The sequence below is a fragment of the Maylandia zebra genome, linkage group LG17 (genome assembly GCF_041146795.1).
Source record: "Maylandia zebra isolate NMK-2024a linkage group LG17, Mzebra_GT3a, whole genome shotgun sequence".
NCBI lineage: Eukaryota > Metazoa > Chordata > Actinopteri > Cichliformes > Cichlidae > Maylandia > Maylandia zebra.
Window position 1 is genome coordinate 27,894,071 of NC_135183.1, and position 19,928 is coordinate 27,913,998.

The window sequence follows — 19,928 nt, forward strand, 5'->3', positions numbered from 1 at the left end:
ACCAGCAAGTCCACCTCTGAATGACTAAAAAGAAATTAATTAATTAATTTAAAAAAATGAAGGTTTGGGAGTGGCCTAGTCAAAGTTCAGACTTGTAGCAGAAGCACTTCATTATAGTTCTCGATGTCAAAGGTGGCACAACCAGTTATTAGGTTTAGGTGGCGGCTACTTTTTCCACTTTTTTTAGGTTTGCTTTTTTCCCTTAAAAACTGCATTTTGTATTTATTTATCAGGTTATCTTGTTTTAAATGTATTAAACGATCTAAAACCCTGTATGTCTTGGCAATGAGAGATAACAGGTCTCTTAAAAAAAGTCCCCACAATGAGAAGGTTGTGGGTATGTCAATGAAGACAGTCACAAGTTTGATCATCCGCAGTCTGTTTTCTCTTTGGTAGCTTTCCATTTTCCTTATTCCCCTGACTTTGTTTACATTTGGTATTTTAATTTATTTTAAGTTTGTAACTAAAAACTCCTTGGTTAGGTTTAAGGTAAATTTGTAATTTGTGTTGAAATATGTCCCTTCAAAACACTGCATGCTGAAACACGTTTAGACTTTCTTTAAATACGAGAAATTGCTGCGAAGCGTCACAATTGAGAAACTTATCTGATTATCGTCTATGTTGAGTCACAGCTCAGTTTCCAAGGAACATACTTTTTGCATCTGTCAGGACACCAGCAGCATCGACACAAACACACCATTTGGTGTTCTGGTAATGATAAGGGGCTGCGATAACTCGTACAGCTAGACTAACTGAGGCAAAAGTTGTGTTTACAGACCGCAAAGATTCAAATTTTGCACAAACAGGTGAAAATCAGGTATAAAGGCAAAAATAAAAATACACCAGAACAGACTTGGCCAGATGTGCCGTATAAAAGACCGCTAAGACTCGGAACCAGAAGGAGAGAGATGAAAGTAAAGGAAAAAATACTTGCCATTTTTCCCTGGAGTGGAAAAAATCCCAGCAGAGACAAAGTGAATGAACAAGCGAATCATCCCCCAGGGAGGTAAAGACGAGAGGGAAAAGAAAGGGGAAAGAAAAGACAGGGTAAAACCACAGGGGTCAAAGGTGACAATATTTTATTCACAGAACGAGTCCTGAATAGAAATATTGCATTTCGAACTAAAGGTTTTTAGCCCTTTGGATGCAAATGGAGACAGCGCTGATGGACAACACAAAGAGAGGCTTAAAATGCGGTTTCTAAAGTTAGGTTTGATATGTGTTTTTAGCGTTAGGATTAGCATTCTTCTGGCGATAGCATAAATCTGTGGAGTTAAAATACTTCTGTGATGCATTTGCATTAAAAATACGGTGCATTGAAATGAAGCGGGAAATATATGCCGCGGATCGTAACCTTAATGTTTAACCTTAACATTTTTCTCTGTTGATTATATGATGCAGCAGAATTTCTCACGGCGACACGGCTGCTGCTTGTCCTCTTTGGTAGTCATGGTTGGGGAATAGCTGCACCCATGTGGTTTTTCTTTTATATTCAGTCACTGCTTACTAATCCCACAAAGTATCCAGTAATGATGGATAGCAGAGAGATTTGGGAAATGAGGAATTAATTTACTTTTTGGGCTTTTAAATAAAAAATGTAATAAAAACCCTTGGCTTGTTTTGTGAGCTTCTTTAAAATGCTAAATTCATTCATAGTAACTCTGGATTTCAGCATAAATCGATCTCTCATACACAAACAAGAAATAAAAATCTGCACCGACTTAACAAATGCGTGATAAATAGATGAGGGAATTGGGAGATTATGGTTTGGACTTGAACTGTGTTTTTAAACTGACATTTACAGTGCTCTGACTCTCTGAAAAGGAATAAAGCAGACAAGCCAGGCTTCAGTTTCAGAGATTAACGATGTTCTGCTGAGACTTTTGGATTCGATGCCTGCAAACAAGACAAAACTGATGACAAAGCACACAGAAGGGCAGACAGAAGAGGCGAGGCTTAGTGTGTTCAGAAGTATCCTGTCTTTCATTAGGAGTTATTTAACAAGGTTGTAAAAATCAAAGTGAGTCAAAAAGGAGAAAAGTGAGGAAAACAAAGACTCACACTAACTCATGTTCGGGGTACAGACTCACAGCTTTCTCCTTTATGGTTTCACCTTTAAATAATGCAAACATCCTGTCCTCTGTTCTTCCTGCTACAGTAGGTTAGTGCCAAAACCACATCTGAGGGCCATTGGAACAGGTGGGGGGTTAAATACACACTTGCACACACAGACCCGCACACACTGTCTGCGCCGCACTGTGGGTCCGCATTGCATGCGAAGCACTGCTTCTCAGAGCAAATAGCAGCTTGATTCAGTGTCACAGAACTGTCATTATTAATCAGAAACCAGCATACGAAGGAAAACAGATCATTAGAACAAAATGCTTCCGTCTTTGTGAGTCAGACAGAGTGAACCAAAGGAAAAGACGTTACATCCAAAGTCTGCCGGTGATAAGAGAATACAAAGAATACAGGGGCTGTGAGGCAAAAAACAGGAGGAGAATACTTGCCCAAAAACGCTGCAGGGGTCCAACACACCAGGAATGGTCAAGAGTTGAAGAAGGCAGGAGAACGTAAGAAGGGAGGACAGTGAAAAGATGAGGAGAGGAAAGAGGGAATTGGGAAAAGAGAGCCGGAAAGGAAGTAAGCCAACAGGGTTTACACAATATTTTATTCAAAGGGAAATTGAATAAGAATATTGTTCTACGAAAGTGCCCAACAGTTTAAGTAATCAGTTTGTGGAAAGCACAAAGGGGCAGTTTAACAAACGTTATGATATGTGGCAAAAATCTGTTCATTCAGTCATCTTATAAAAGCTTCATTTGATTTGTCTTGAGGAACAAAATGGTTTTTACATTTACATTTAAAGTGGAGCTCTTATTGTCATTACCATATTTCTATTAGTTGACTCTATTGAAGAAGCTTTGCATGAATTACAACTGAAAGAATTCTTATTTATGGTCCTTTTACCTCACATTTAGACTTGGTGGAGTTCCTCAGTTAATCTATTCCCTTTCCTTCTCTGTAACTTAATCTGATTGGCTGCTGCTTAAAAAACAGAAGGTTTAAACAGCAGGTGGGTGGGGCTTCAATGCTCAGAGTTACAGTTGCAGTGCACCTGTGACCATTTTTAATATGACCATTCTCTTTTATAGATCCTGAGGCTTGTAGGGATTAACCTTCACACACTGACTTGATCATTAAACTGATCATGGGCAGGTTCTTCTTTCATGGATAAACACATAAAAAAAAACTTTTTAAGAAAAAAAACAACAACACATTTTTAAGTGTGTGTGCACACTAATTTCAAACTGAATTTTCACACTAACAGCATCACACTTCAGCACAAAAGCAACTCTGCATTAATTTAATTTGTTAGAATCAAGTTAAATTTGTTCTATTCTGAACTATTGCAATCAAAAACTAATCACTGTAATGAAAAAGAAATCAACTGTTATAACTTTAAAACTTTCAGCCAATACCAAAATCTCATATGTTACAAAAAGCCCTTCCAAGAGACATTTTCAAACTGTCCACATGTATGATTATTGAAAGGTGATGAAATATAACAGACTGCCAGAATCCAGCAGGCTTTGTGTCTTTCCTGAAATAAGAAGTGTGCTGTGGTGGCCTAGAAGTCTTAAAATGTGCTTTGACCAGTATGACTGTAAGGTTTATGTAATATATGCAAAATCAAAAGTAATATTGCATTTACAAGATCCACAAATGTCCACTGAATGCAGACTCTAACCAGGCATGGCTCCAACCTAGCTGCAATGAATATAGACACACAATAAAAATGTCCTTTGAGTAACACTATAAGTCAATGACATCTTTTACTAGTGGGAACAGACAGATCTTAAAAGGGACATGACGACAATGCCACACATATGGACGCTCTGATCTGGTGTATATCATCTCACGACTGAGCACAAATGTATAAATACCCTCTTGGTAACACACACGGGCAGGCTCACACACGCTGAGGTATTTGGCTTTAAATGAAGTGATGAGTACTATATGTGCCAAACGGGACACTGGAGCCTCTCGTCCCGCTTGTCTGGTGACAAAAACTTTGAACACCACCACAACTGAACATGGGTTTTGCAATAGATACACAAGTGACAAGTGCAGGAAAGGAGAGAGCATGTAAATGAATTATCTGTATATATATTATCTCTGTGTGAGCAAATATGGGGTGTGCTATAAGTGATGAATAGGAACTATAACAAGACACACAAGTGTTTTTTAGCCCTTACATGGAGAGCATTGATGTCACTGGAGAATATTAACAGTCATTTTCCACCCACTGCCATGTATTTACTGTCTGTATATATAAATGAGTGGAAAACCTTGAATAGCAAAAGAGACTGAACTGATTTAGTGTGGCACTTACATTTAGCCTGGGTGATTGTGTCGCCAATTGTTGCACGGATGTAATGCATGCTGTACTCGGGCAGGACTAGGGCCAGGCTGCGAGAGGACAAATGATAAAAACATGACATTTTGCTTTGGAAAAAAAATCCTCAGTCTTCCACCACAAATCTTTCAGCAAGGCTTGCAAAGTATTTTTAGCAGGAAGCATAATTTACCAGTTCACATGCAGTAAGCTGCGCAGACACTAGCCACTCTGGTTTTCCAAAAGTTTATTCCAAATTGTGTCTGGATATTGCCCTTACCACAGATCATTTTTAATGAGCACAAAACAGAATTATGACTATGTAAAGTACGAATGCAAAACATGCACGAGGTTTAAAAAGCCTACCATCTGCATGCACCAAATCTACCGTCGCCGAAATCATATTCAAAATATTTTGCGTACCTGTAGTCAGTCCCCTTCACCGGCGCAAAGGTGTACATCCTCTGACCTCGATCGATGTAACGCTTTAGGCAAGAATATTATGACTATATATATATATATATATGTGTATAAGCTGACAAAATGACCAAATTATCATGATCACGCATCATCAAATAAAATTACCTTATCTGTTGATTTCAGCAGTGTAGATATAGTCGCACTTCCTGTTTCACCTTGAATCATTTGCTTTCTTATCTGTTGACCAAACATTACAAATAAATGATACTATAGTGACACGTCACTTATTAGGACTCATTTGATAGATGTCCAGGGGGCCAGATTGGAGTCTTTTTGGATCCAGGCCATATATTTGGCAACCTTGTATTACAGTTTATCTGATTTTGATGTGACCTCCTGCAATTATAGGAGTCAGAGAAATGTGTTTTTCAAACCTGCACTTTGATGTCATCCTCGATCTCTGCATCTAGGAAATCCAGTGTTACAGGTTCATGAAACTTGGCGGTCTGCGCAGAAATGCGAGCAATTAGTGTTGCGTACCAAAAATGTTGGCAGGGGGAAAAAAAGAAAAAAAGAAAAAAGGAGAGACTAGTAATCATCTCTTACTGATGTATTTCCAAGAAACTATTTTGATATTTTGCAGTCTTATTATGAAATAATTTGCTGTAATCATCTGTAATCAATTTGTGCATACAACATTTACAAGAAAATGCATATCTCAATGCCGCCCGTGTTGCCTCGCTTCAACAAACACCATCCTGGAGCCATATGGCTGACTTGTGTATAATAAACAACTAAAGTCAGCCAAATAACACAGTCAGTGTAGAAATCCAAGAAAACATCCCATTGGCAACAGAAATGACTATAGCAGACTGGTAAGCAAAGAAAAAAAAAAAGAAACATCTCACATCTGATACACAGAAACACAACCTTTCTGCAAAGGTTCATCCTGCAACATGATTGCTAAAACTCAACATAAGTGATCCCACAGGCTGCAAAACCATAACAATAAGCCTGTTGATAATCAGGAATGCCATTTTTCATGACTGTTTGACTGGCGTTATGACCATCTAATGGTTTTTAACGTAAGAAGCAAATCTTTGGAGAAACAAATCAATTTTTCACAAGTTCTGCCTACCTGTGGGTTCAGATTAGGATGAAGCAACACGTATCCATTTGGATCGATGGCAAAGTAGTAGCCATTTGGACCAAACTAGAAGAAAAAAAGAACAGAGGAGCAAATGTCTGTGTGAAAGAGGACTGCAACTAATAATCAAATGTAATATCTACCCTATTAATACACAGGATCTGTGTGTCTTTATTTGTGTTGTCCTTACAGTGTACTGAGGAGTCAGTCTCCTGATATCATCCAGGGACACATCTATCGCCATAACCCCCAAGATAAGCTGGTTTTGAGGTTTCTAAGAGAAAGCCATAAGAAAGAACAGTTAAAAAAAATCACTGCAAGAACTCCTACTTTATATCCTGCTGCTCTTTTTGGATGAGTCAAGTCCCTTTGTGCATTCTGAACAATTTCAAGGAAATGGGGTGCAACAGAAATCTGGACAGTTTAATTCCCAATAGTGTCACGTGTTGCAATGAGTCACTGGCAAGGCATTTCCAGGCTTGTTTTCAGTCACAGTGGAGGTAAGCCCGAGTCCTTCGAGGTAGACATGTGACCTCATCTTGAAGCACTTAGCTACCGGATCATTTCTCACTCTGATCTGCAGTTTTGATCTCATTTTGATTTCTGTTTTACGACATGCTAGATTCTCTTCTTGTGGCGAGCTTCGGGGGACCACCGCATCAACAGAGGATGTAAGTTAGAGCCACAAGAGAGCAGAGGATAAAAGTAAAGGATGAGACTGTAATTGTATGTTTACTTTTTGGTCTGGTAAACTTTATGGAGTATCCAAAAACCACAGACTTAAATCCTCTCATGGGGTCAAAGTGTCAGGCATACAGTACATTTATTTTGTGAGTCAAATGCAACAAAGAAGGATGTAAAAGAACACAGAATGAATAAGTTAAGGCACAAAACAAAAGCAGGCGAGAATGATTTAAGTGATTTTTAAAAAATGGTAACATAGGAGTCCAACAGTGGTTCTGGATACCTTTGAGCCTATGCCGGTTTTGTTGAAGACAGGCAGCGTTCCAGTGATCACCAGGCCAAGCTCCTGCAAGGTTAAACAGGCACAGTTTAAACACAAGTCGCTCCCAGGTGTAAACAAAAGCAATCTCATAATTCTAATCTCAGGTTCACACCATGATATGCTTTACATACAGGAAATTTATTGGTGCTAGTGGTTAACACATAAGCCAAAGAAGTAAACAGGAAAAGCAGTCGGCATAAAAAATAAAATCTCTCAAATCAAACATGTGGAGGTACCCACTGTGGTGACCCCTTTTGATTAAAGGAGTAGGTCAAGGTAGACTTTAATCATGCTAAACGGCATGTCTCACCAATCTCACTGATGTTTGCTGTATGTCTGGGGGCATACCTTTACAACCACATTGACTGTTGTGTCAGGTGTTCAAATGAAACCCAGCTTATTTGATTTTAGATTAAGGTAATTTGGAATTGTATTTACACCTACACAAAAATCAGACACAATATGAGAGACAGAAACAGATGCTCTCAGAAGATTAATGCTTAGTGGTGTCTAACGCAGTCTTAGCATATGATATCAATGCCTTACTGCACGTCATTTTCTGTTTTTGTGCAATTTTGTAACTTGTATGTCAATTTTGTATGCATTTTATATGATCCTTTTTTTTATACTGCTTTAATGACTAGATGTCAGATAAAATCCAGGATGTCTCCAGTAATAAAAGACAGATATTTCCAGCGCTGACATGAGGTCAATACTGTTCCAAACACTGACAGTATCCAAACCAGTTGGCTGACTTTATCAGTATTCTTATCTGAATTTCAACTGGGAAGTAAATCTTAATGACTTAACGACCATGATCTTCTTTATTTTATTATATTTTCTTTTTTAGCAAATAATGTTTCGCAAACACTACTTCAGCAGAGTTCGGCTGAGTAGGATGACACCACCATGTTTAGTATAACTAAATAAAACGTACTTATCTGAAATTCTTCAGAAGACATAAAACAGATTTCTTCTAATTCCAGAGCTCTACACAAGCACAGAGTCTCTGCTTCCACACTCTTTCAATGTAATGCAATGCATTTTGGTTACAACACTTAACATACCAAAGCATCCAGGTAGACGTTAGTCCACTGAACCTGCTTGGCCTTTTGTTTAGCTTTAACCATAGGCCTGCCCAGAACATCCAGGTACTCCTGCCAAGAGGATGAAGGGAAGAATATTACTTTTGAACCTGCACACGAGGCATTCTACCACAAGAGGGCACAGCACACAAGTGGTTAAGTAAGTGAGGTGGGACTTTGACATGAAAGACAGTGCAGAAATACTGCATGAGCGTGACTGAATGTGTATTTACCTGAGTATTTAGCCGAATGGCACCTATAGATGGGATCTCATAGTAATAACCTAAGGAAGAAAAATATTTTTTAAATTTTATAAACAAAAAACGAACACCCCCCCCCAAGAAAAGAAAAACGTATTGATATTGAACAGCAAAAAAACATGTTAATAATCATCCTCACTCCAGATGCTGTGTAAACGCTAAAATTTACCACTTTATCATCTAGTCTCCACCTGGTCGCAATTACCTACAATTAGCCTCACTGACTAGTACTGGGTTGGACTTTTCCTTCATAACTGCCTTAAATGTTTGTGGCATGGGTTGAAGAAGGAACTGGAAAATGTTTTAAGGCAGACTGACATGATAGCATCGCACAGATGCTGCAGATTTGTCAGCTGCAAAACCATGATGTGACTCATCCATTCCACCTTCCCAGTCCCAAAAGTCCTTTTATTTGAATGATCTGTGGTGATTCCGGAGGCCATCTGAGCTCAATGTCGTGTTCAAGAAACCAGTTTGAGATTATATGAGCTGCTGGAAGCGCCCATCAGAAGATGGGTACACTGGTTACTAGTAATTGATATGATCAACATCAATATGCAGGTAAGTTATGACATTTAAACCATGATCAGCTGATACTAAGGGGCACAAAGTGTGCCAAGAAATGATCCCCCACACCATTAGCAGCTGATACAAGTTAAGGTGGATCCATGCTTATATGTTACTTAAATTCTGACTCTATCATTTGAATAGCAGCAGAAACTGAGACTGATAAAACTCGGCAGCGTTTTTCAAGTCTTCTATTGTCATATTTTGTGAACTATCACATCAGTTCTGTGTTTTTAAACCACAGAACTGCTGCTCTCTGAATATTTTCTCTTTTTCAGATCGTTGTCTGTAAACTGCAGAGATGGCTGCCATAGGTGAGAAGTTTCTTCTGCTCTGTATTTGTATGCACACTTGTGTCCCTCTGCCTGCCTTCTTCCTGCGATCATCATCATGGAACCTTCAGTCACTCACATACCAGGCTGATCAGAAGGTTGGTAGTTAAATTCCTGGCTGCTCCATGCTGCATACCAAATATCCTTGGGCAAGAAAATAACCCAGAGTTGTTCTCCAGCTCATTCATCAGATTATGAATGTAGCGATTGGTAGATAGGTATGTCAAGTATGTTGATTTTCCTGCCATGTGATTTGCTGATTAGATATTTGTGTTAAACAGGTGTAGCTAATAAAGGGGGCAGTGAGAGTATGCATTTAAAACCTTGTTGTTACAATAAAAATATGTTATTTACAAAGGTGTTACAATGGTACCTATAGAATACATTTTATACTACAGAGGAAAATTCAGGTGAATGAAACAAACGTGTCACAAGCTCTCTAAACCTCCAACGGACCCTGTAATGTACCTTTATTGTTGCAGGCCATCGACTGTATCGGCGCCTTGTCGTAGTTGTGTTTACCTACTGAAAATGTAAAGACACGCACCTACGAGGAAAAGACGAAGCAATCAAATCAAATATTCTAAAAGGCTCATTCTGGTATTTCACTCTGAACATTGTAAAAGACTTTTTACAGGCTTACGTTTTTTTGTGGGTTTTCAAGTTGAAAGATCTTCTCTGCTCTATCCTCTCCGCCATCAGTGAAAAGCATAATAATCTTGTTACAGTTGGCCCTTGAGTAATTCATCTAACGGAAACAAGGAGATGGAAATAAAACGAACCACTATTTAACCAAGGATAAATAAAAACAGCCAAAAGAAGACGATGAAAAAAGAATTCAACTTGCTGCTACTGTTAAAAAAGATGAAGAGGAATTAAACGGCAGCTCTGATACTAATAAAATCAAACCTGCAATATCTGAAACAACCAGAGGAGGTCGACACATACCCAGTATTCAGGAGAAGCCCACTGGGATTGAGTTGTTAGTGTGTCCTACAGTGTTTGCTGTCATTATTCTTACAATTATTATTGAGCACTGTTTAAGGAACAATAGTGTATAATGCAATTTAACGCAAAAAGCTCAATGCATCAACCAAGTATAACCCTAAACCAGGGGTGTCCAACTCCAGGCCTTGAGTGCCACTGTCCTGCAGGTTTAAACTGATTCAAATGGCTAAATGACCTCCTGAACATGTCTTGAAGTTCTCCAGAGCCCTGGTAATGAACTAATCATTTGATTCAGGTGTGTTAACCCAAGGTGATATCTAAAACCTGCAGGACACCGGCACTCGAGGCCTGGAGTTGCCTACCCCTGCCCTAGACACACGTTACCTGTTTAAGCTGTTCAAAGGCCGTCTCAAAGCCAGCTGTGTAATTGGTGCTGAGATTCGCAGTGATGTTCTCCACAGCGTTTTTCAGTATCTTCTTGTTCCTTACATTAGCCTGCACAAGGTTCCCAAAGCACGACACATTCTTGGCGACATTTTGGAACTGGAGGGAAAAGGTAAGGAGGGATGACGGGAAGTGCAGGGAAGACACTTACACATATTTTCTATTAAATATGTGGCTCCCCCCCCTTCATTGCAGAACCATGTAAAGACGCTTCAACATTCAGGATAAAAAGATTAAAGCGATTCCATTTGAAACAATATACAGTAATTACTGACATATGTCACTTGTGTGAAATGAAATCAGTTTTAATCAAATCTGGACTGACCGAAGGGAGCTATAGGAAAAGAAGAATTGGAAGGAGAGCAGGTAAGGGCATGAAACGAGTGGCATAAGGAGGTAAAAACAAAACAACAACAAAAGCTTTATTATGAAGGAATTATTTGCTTGAAGCAGAAATCACATTAAAAGGTTAAATTACATTTACACAGATTCACACGTGAAGTATCTTCATGTTAATATTGGTGAATAGTTAATGTGGAGGAACAGATGGAACTTAGTCAATTAATGCACACACCTACCCGCCACGTGCACATGCACACATATAATCACACATACACAGAGCACGGACTTTGGTACATGGCTCATTAATGCCAAACATCTGTTTTGGACTCGAGTGCACCCCTCCAATCATGATCAAGTTCAACACTGGCACAAAAACAAACACTGAAACTTGCGCAAATACGAAAGAGGTGCAAAATAAATTCTGCTTTTTCTGTCATTTCAGCACTTTTATGTAAATCTATAAGTAGAATAGTATGAAAAAGTGTTTGTCCCCTTCCTGATCACCTAGTGTTTTGCATATGTTTCAGATCATCAAACAAATTTTAATATTAGACAAAGATAACCCGAGTAATATAATATAAAATGCAGCTTTTTAAATGATGATTTCATTGATTAGGAAAAAAGGTTCTCCAAACCTGCCTTGTCCTCTGTGAAAAAGTAATTGGCCCTCTTGTTAAATCATGAATTAACTGTGATTAACCACATTTTTTGGAAAGCTGAGTTCAGTTTCACTAAACAATCAAGAAATCACTTAAATAGAACCCGTCTGAAAAAGTTAAGCAGGCTCAAAAAGCAACAAATCCCGCAACGATCTAAAGAAACGCCTGAGAAACAAAGTCACTGATATCTGTCAGTCTGGAAAGGGTTGCAAAGGGTTACAAATGTCTATGGCAGATTCTAAGGCAGTAAACCACGCTGAGAGCCATTATACACAAATGGAGACAACTTGGAACAGTGGTGAACCTTCCCAGGATTGGTCGGCCTACCAAAATTACTCCAAAAGCACATCGATGACTCATCCAGGAGGTCACAAAACAACTCAGGACAACATTAACGAGCCGCAGGTTTCACATGTCTCAGTTAAGGTCAGAGTTCATAATCCAACAATAAGAAAGAGACTGGCCAAAAATAGTGAAAACCACTGCTGGCCAAAAGAGCATAGGATCGTCTCACGTTTGCCAAAAAACATCTTAAAGATTCCCAAGACATCTGGAAAAATATTCTGTGGACTAACGAGACAAAAGTTAAACTTTTAGGAAGGTCTGAGTCCCGTTATATCTGGCATAAAAGTAACACAGCATTTCAGAAAAGGAACTTCATAACAACAGTAAAATATGGTTGTGGTAGTGTGATGGTTTGGGGTCGTTTTGCCTCAGGACCTGGAAGACCTGCTGTCGTCATTGGAACCATGAATTCTGCTGTGTACCAAAACTACTGCTGTCTACTAATGTGGCAATGATGAGTGGGACAAAATTCCTTCACAGTGCTCCAAAAGACTCATCGCTAGTCATTGCGAATGCTTGATTGCAGTTGTTGCTGCTAAGGGTTGTCCAACCAGTTATTAGGTTTAGGGGGCAATCACTTTTTCACACAGGGCCATGTAAGTTTGGATTTTCTTCGCCCTTAATAATAAATTAAGAAACGGCACTTTGTGTTTACTTATGCTATCTTTGTCTAATATTTAAATTTGTCTGATGATCTGAAACATTTAAGATTGACAAACATACAAAAAAAACTGGAAATCAGCAAGGGGGCAAACACTTTTTCTCACCACTCTCTCTCTAGCAGAAAACAGGCTTGAACAACATGGAAATAATGGAAATAATAATTCTATTTACGTAGAAACATTTCAATCTGAGACAAAACGGAACAAAAACCAGGCAAATGACAAATTCTGTTATGCTTTTAGAACACTCGAGGCTTGCAGCTTGCAGTATCTGTTTCCAAATATTCAACATGTTGGCAGAAGTTTCAGGGCATATGCTGCCAAGACATTCATCCTCAAAGACACATGCCTACACACATGCACATGTACAAACTTCCTTCATCTAACTAATAATAAAGACCTGAAAATATCATAGAAACAGCAATAAAAAGCCACCAGCCTTGATACCTTGAAAATAAAGAAATAAACTTGTAATTGAACATAAGAAAATTTCAACTTTTTTACAATCTTGTTTCAGTTGACAGAGGTTTGATGGCATTAGGTTATGTACAGCTCTCCTAAGGCCCCACCACAGCACTTCAGTCAGGTTGAGGTCTGGGCTTTGATTGGGGCATTGGAACAGCTTCACTCATATTGACTTGATTCATAATTTTTTTGTGCTGCTGTGGAAAGAATTATTATCCTGTTGCATGATCCAGCTTTGAATACTTTGGTATACAAGGGAGGTCATGGTTGAGTCCTAGACATTAAGATGTCCAAGTCCTGTGGCTGCAAACGAATCCCAAATCATCACCCCTCCATCACCATGCTTGTTTGTTTTTTGCCATACATTATAGCCAAACAGCTCCACTTAATTCTTATCTGTCCAAAAGACAAACTGCTGAAAGATCTGCTTTTATTGAGGTGGTTACACTTGCAGATCAATTATTCAAGAGCATTTGATTAGTGGCTCATGGCTGCTACTTAACCTCTTAAAGCCTAAGGAAGCAGTAAGGGTATATCTAGTTTGTCACAAGACTCCTTTGCAAAATCTCCTTTTTACATGGCATTAAGTAGAAACAACAAATTAAATACATACAGAATAAAGATAATGTTAAACTAGTGACTGACAGATAAAGCACATACAGCATACCAAACAGATGGATGGATGCATTTTAAGATTGTTACTTATTGAATTAACAGGAATTTTCAACTCTAAAATAACTGAGAAGCCTTTGGTTTGCTGGTTTGGTTCCACTTTCCTTCCAGTTATTTAAAAAAAATACTTTCTCCTTTCAAGAAAGCTTTCCGTTAATCTACTAGAAAATTATGAACTATATGAAATAAGAGAGTCCAAGTATAAGGCATACATGTTCCATTATAAATGGTTAGATGGCAACTAGCTGTCAGCCATATAGAATTTGGTCAGAAAGGTGTGTGATGTGAGGCAACACCCTTGGTCGCCATGGCAACATTCTGGGAAAGCCAACTTGAAAAATCGATTAGACTTGCACATATCAAATTTTTAAGCTTCAAAATGCAGTCTACAGTTTACAAACTTCGCTGGATTTGATCAATATACCTATTACACTTGAGCCTTATTTCATTAACTTCAAGGGCCTTTCTACTTAGCTGATATGACAGCCCCAAACCAAATGTTCAGCTGAAACCGCTGGTTTATTAGGGGAAGTGGAAGAAAATGTAATTAATGTTTAATATGGAAAGAAAACTGAAACATAATGGGTATTTCCTACTGTTAGAAGAATGTGAAGGAAAGGCAAAGATAACAATGCGGATAAAGGAGATTTTAGACAGGACCAGAAGACTTCTGTGCCTAAGCAAGTGGAGCAATTCATTCGACTGCAGCAGAGATGCTTGATCCCAGGCAACCAATCTGTAGTATAAATGCTACTCTTATAAACCCAGGTGATTTATGTCCACGCTGAACATAGAACACATTCAAACTTAAGTATGTGATGTGAAACTAAGTACCTGCGTACCTCTTAATGCATGGACTTGTAAGGAAGAAGCTTACATTACATCCAGTCTCTGGTTTGCTTAGTCCAGCTGAAAGCTATCTGGGCCCTATCAGGGCAAAATCTTGCCAAAGCTAAACACAAGCTGTGTTTTAGCTGTCCCCACACAGGCATAGAAATGGGTTATCGATCACTCAGAGTTAAATAAAGAAATTCTCTGGTCAAGCTCTGTTATCTTTAATGAATCATCATCATAAACAGCACAGGTAGGTCCCACCTTTGACACCTACAGTAATCACTTCTATCTGAATAACAAACTGTTACAGTCGGAGTTACAATAAGCCAGGCTCAGATACTGAGACACAGTCTGACACTTCACAACTTATATACTAACTTTATAATTCTGCATCTGGATTTATGCCATTTATACAACAACAGACTAATAGAGTTCCACTGTTTGTGTGAAAGACCGATGCTTGAGAAAAACATGGCTCAAATGCTTTCTGGCTGAAACAATCTTTTGCAATTTTCTAGTTACTTTCTTTGGATTTGATTTTGGATATTTTCTCCTTCACACAAAAAGATCTACAGAGAGATGTCTCTAGAGCGCATTCCTCTACATCACAAAAGATATTAGCTCACTACATACACCAAGGGACAGACAAAAACTGCGTTTGAGGGTTGCCTTTAAGTAGCCCTGCCACAAAGGGTCCAAATGAAGTTAGGGTGTTTGCATTTAAGCCCTTATCACAGCTAATATAATTGTCTCCAATATCTCTTTGGGACTACTCAAATTCTTTCAGCTGGGGGACATTATTAGTATAACCCTTTTCAACTGTGTTATTTTTCTTTCCACAAGTAATATCTGTAGGAGGAAGAAAAGCTTTAACTGACCAGGCGATGGAGCTCTAAATGATGATGGATGAATATTTCCCCTATCCCCATGGCAGTAAAGCTTTGATGCCTGAGAGTCCTACCGTATTTCAATTGGGCAGTCGGGCAATTTCCACTACATGCCTCTGATTCAAAGTGAAATAAAAAAGAAAAGAAAAAAAAGCATACTTTGATTCATCAAACTTATCCTGTGGCCTTTTGCGGCTCGCCCAAGCTGTGTTTTGTGTTGTCACATATAAAATACTAAATAAATATACACACATACACACACCGTATGTGTCAGATAAATGAGCTTACAAGCATGCATGCATCCACGCACGAATGCAGCCACAATGAAGATCTATCCATGTGTCGTCCATGAAATTACTAGAAAGGCCGCTGCCATGTTTAGACCAATGACTCGATCCAGGCCAAGGCTGCTTAAACAGCCAAGCCACCGCATTAACAAGAAGTCCGCATTCAGATTCATCACTGCGCTTGCCTGGAAATTCATTCATTCATTCATTCTGAACAGACAGATGATGAGATCAAAGCATTAGCTGTGTGAGTACTCACAGAAACCACGTTCACAAAGTCATCATCCGAGAGGGTCTCCAGCATCTTGCTGACAGATATTTTGATGAGTTTGAGCGTGAGCCCCGACACGCTGCCGCTCCTGAAGATCAAAAATGGAAACAAACTTTGTCTTAGTTACGATATCTATCAGAATAATCAAGTATTAGAAATTCTTCTTCTATTTTGTAAAAGGGGCAGTAAAATGTTCTTTTAACATAACTTCATGTTTCCAGACAGTGGAAAAATGTCAGTCTTAGTTTTGCTGGATCTCAGTGCAGCATTTGATACAGTTGACCACAACATATTACTCAAACGACGGGAGAACTGGGCAGGTCTTTCAGGAACTGTACTAAACTGGTTCAAAACATACTTAGAGAACAGGAAATACTTTGTATCAATAGGTAACTTCACATCTGAGCAGACAAGTATCACATGTGGAGTTCCCCAAGGTTCCATCTTGGGACCCCTTCTGTTTAACATTTACATGCTCCCACTGGCACAGATTATAAAGAACAACAAAATAAACTATCACAGCTATGCAGATGACACACAAATATATATCACAATGTCACCAGGAGACCGAGGCCCTGTACAGGCTCTTGGTAAATGCATTGAGGAAATTAATGACTGGTTGTGCCACAATTTTCTCCAGCTAAACAAAAACAAAACTGAGGTAATAGTCTTTGATGCCAAAGAAAAACGATTACAGGTCACTAGAGAACTTCAATCTATACATCTAAAAACCACAAACCAGGCGAGAAATCTGGGTGTAGTGATGGATGCAGACCTAAACTTAGAAAAACACATTAAGACAATAACAAAGTCAGCTTACTATAACCTCAAGAATATTTCAAGGATAAAAGATCTGATGTCTCAACAGGACCTGGAAAAACTAGTCCATGCATTCATCTTTAGTAGGCTTGATTACTGTAACAGCATCTTTACAGGTCTACCTAAAAAAATCAGTCAGACAACTACAGCTCATTCAGAACTCTGCTGCTCGAGTCCTCACTAAGACCAAAAAAGTGGACCACATCAGTCCAGCTCTGAGGTCTTTATACTGGCTGCCTGTCCGTCAGAGGATAGACTTTAAAGTTCCGATGCTGGTCTATAAAACTCTGAATGGTTTAGGACCAAAATACATCAGTGACCTCCTGACCCAGTATGAACCTTCCAGATCCCTCAGGTCATCTGGATCCGGTCTTTTATCAATCAGTTCCCAGAGTCAGAACCAGACACGGAGAAGCTGCATTCAGTTTTTATGCTCCTTATATCTGGAACAAACTCCCAGAAAGCCTCAGATCAGCTGAAACACTCAGTTTATTTAAATCCAGGTTGAAGACTCACCTATTCTCAGCTGCATTTGAATAAAGCACCAAATCCACACTTTTAAGCTTAAATTTCAAAACTTATATTTTAACTACTGATTTTATCTACTGTTCTGATTTTATCTACTTTTTTTAAAATCAATTTTAAATCATGCTTTTTATTGTTTTTGTTTTTTAATGTCTTTGTAAAGCACTTTGAATCACCTTGTTGCTGAATTGTGATATATAAATAAACTTGCCTTGCCTTGAAAGACTCTTTTAATGAACCTCTATTCCTTTCACAATAATCTTACGTGCACCAGGCAGCTGAGAAGTCGCAAGGTTTCACAAATATGAATATCTTTGATGACAAACCTGATAACATTTTTTTAACTTTACTACCACCTGTCAGCACTAAGCAGAGATGTCAAACAATGTGACTTTATGTTTGTGTGACATTAAATAAAGTGCATTTGAAATCCTTGAGTCATATCACAATAAATAATTTTCGCACTCTGTAAGTCAACAGAACTTAAATAACTTACACTTTGTTTACGTTTTTAATTGCTGTGAACATTAGGATAAAATGAATAACAAAATATCTGTGTCAGCAATGTCCAACATCTCTTCCCAAAACAAAAATGGAGCCTATAATGTATAAGCAAATAATAAAACTGCTTCTTCTAAGCAACAGACTAAAGGAGGACAGAACTGGAAAAATCAAGGTGGCGTTCATTTAATGTGGTTTTCAATAAAGCATAGTGATGACAGCTTTTAATGAGCCTCATTAATCTTATATGTGCCAATTACCAGAGCTGTGTTAAGAGTTGCAAGTGTACAAATTTAGTTCAGTTCTTCATTCATCATATTTTGCAGTTATTTAGCCCTAGAGCAGGATTATGACCGTCTCTAATAATGAACATTCACCTGAGTGGATAATATCACTTTGGCATCAGAAGCAGTTACACAATTACACGATCTTGATAGTGCTACGCATTTGTTTTAAGGTAATGAAAATGGAGAATCGATAATGCAGAAAAAAAACAATAACAATAATATATATATTTTTTAAAGTTACGCAATAGAGGATTACCTTGAATTGGGAAATCAAAAACATAACATGTGTGTTCCTGGAAAATCCTATGTAGTTCTGTAATATGGAAACTTTAAAGCATAAATCTCAGGAGAAAATAACTGGACTGTGAACATCGAGGTTGCTCAGTTCACTGGCTGCTCTTTCTTTGTCATTGTCACATGCGAGTACATCGCAGCAGCGCCCAGCGGGATGAGGCCAGTCAGAGGGTTAGCATCAGGGCCTTCTGGCACACCAAAGAAAATAAAAGCTGACTGTAATGGATGAATCATAAGGTCGTCACTCACGCATCCACCAGGATCAGCATGTCCTTGGGTGAGGCCGCCCCCTGGATGTACCTGGTGAGTAATAGCAGACACACATACATAGGTTGTGGCTACTAAGCACATACAGATATATATGTGCACAAAGAAGTGGAAAAACACACATGCACAAAGGAACAGTCAGTAACTGTAATGCAGAAAGGCTATTTTTAAAATGCAAAGCACAAAGACAGAGGCACATATTAGTTTTGAGGCTGTACATTTGAAATCTTCTCACATTCACCTTTTGTGAGCAAGAAAGCAAAAACTTACTAACTTACATCAATTGCTTTGCATTTCAAATCAATCTGAACTTTGTAATAGTTAATGACATGTCTGCTCTCATTTCTTTAATAAGCAAACAGTTGGTTGTCTTTGTTAGAGTGCTCAGATGCTAACAGGCTGTCTGAAGCTAATGAAATTTAATAACATGTTTAAAAGTGTACTGGTGGCTTCCAGCCAGATTTTAATAATTTTCAGGCAACTAATTAAGCTTTTGTATTGCTACCCTTTGATCTGCAGTGGCTTAATCATCATAGTCCTCTGATGTGTTTGTTTAAATTAGTTTTGCTTTTGGCAACAGATGTGAATGTGATTGTTTTAAACTATGCGTGCATGCAGATGCTCTTATGACAAACCGTGTAATGAAACATGCAAATACAGTTATTATAATAAATGTTTCACATGACAACTGCTCAAAAACACCAGATAAATATGGAAGCTCGATGACAGTAAGGCACAAAAACCTCACCACACTGAGTAGATGCACCTACCATGGTCGTCTGCGCACATCGTAGAGGTCGATCTTATTCTGGGATTTGCTTAGGTCCATCCATGGGGATGCTGAAATTTTGACAAAAGGAAAAAACATGGTTATTTAGATTTAGACCTTAAAAAAGTACATTTACACCGATAACTGACATTTTCGCTTAATAGGACTTTCTTACCTATAAAATTACATTCCATTTTAAACTTTGCCTCAAGGGGCACACTTTAAAACACATGTCTTCAGAGCCTTTAGCAGACAACTTGTCTGTCACTCTTAAAAACTTCAAAACCGCTTTAGCTAAACCTGTAAAACTGAGTACTAAAACATATATACACTATATGGACAAAAGCACTGAGTCACATTACACCTGCAGGACCTGACGCCTATGGACACTCATGCCATTAAGCTTGTGGTGCACAATTTTTGGGCTGATGCTA

The 19,928-nt window shown here is 38.5% G+C and overlaps 1 protein-coding gene across 2 annotated transcripts in view; it reads right to left on the reverse strand.

Annotated features, from left to right (window-relative positions):
• The window catches only part of cacna2d1a (calcium channel, voltage-dependent, alpha 2/delta subunit 1a), a 100,451-nt gene that overhangs the window by 25,869 nt on the left and 54,654 nt on the right, over positions 1 to 19,928 (reverse strand). For both annotated transcript variants that reach the window (XM_076876103.1, XM_076876104.1), the window contains exons 8-22: positions 19,496 to 19,565; positions 18,708 to 18,758; positions 16,021 to 16,120; positions 10,549 to 10,707; positions 9,860 to 9,964; positions 9,685 to 9,763; positions 8,291 to 8,340; positions 8,040 to 8,129; positions 6,934 to 6,996; positions 6,157 to 6,240; positions 5,958 to 6,032; positions 5,254 to 5,325; positions 4,985 to 5,056; positions 4,823 to 4,884; positions 4,397 to 4,473 (exon numbers count right to left, since the gene is read on the reverse strand). In XM_076876103.1, the coding sequence (XP_076732218.1) occupies positions 4,397 to 4,473; positions 4,823 to 4,884; positions 4,985 to 5,056; positions 5,254 to 5,325; positions 5,958 to 6,032; positions 6,157 to 6,240; positions 6,934 to 6,996; positions 8,040 to 8,129; positions 8,291 to 8,340; positions 9,685 to 9,763; positions 9,860 to 9,964; positions 10,549 to 10,707; positions 16,021 to 16,120; positions 18,708 to 18,758; positions 19,496 to 19,565 (1,209 nt within the window). The remainder of the gene's footprint in view (positions 1 to 4,396; positions 4,474 to 4,822; positions 4,885 to 4,984; positions 5,057 to 5,253; positions 5,326 to 5,957; positions 6,033 to 6,156; positions 6,241 to 6,933; positions 6,997 to 8,039; positions 8,130 to 8,290; positions 8,341 to 9,684; positions 9,764 to 9,859; positions 9,965 to 10,548; positions 10,708 to 16,020; positions 16,121 to 18,707; positions 18,759 to 19,495; positions 19,566 to 19,928) is intronic.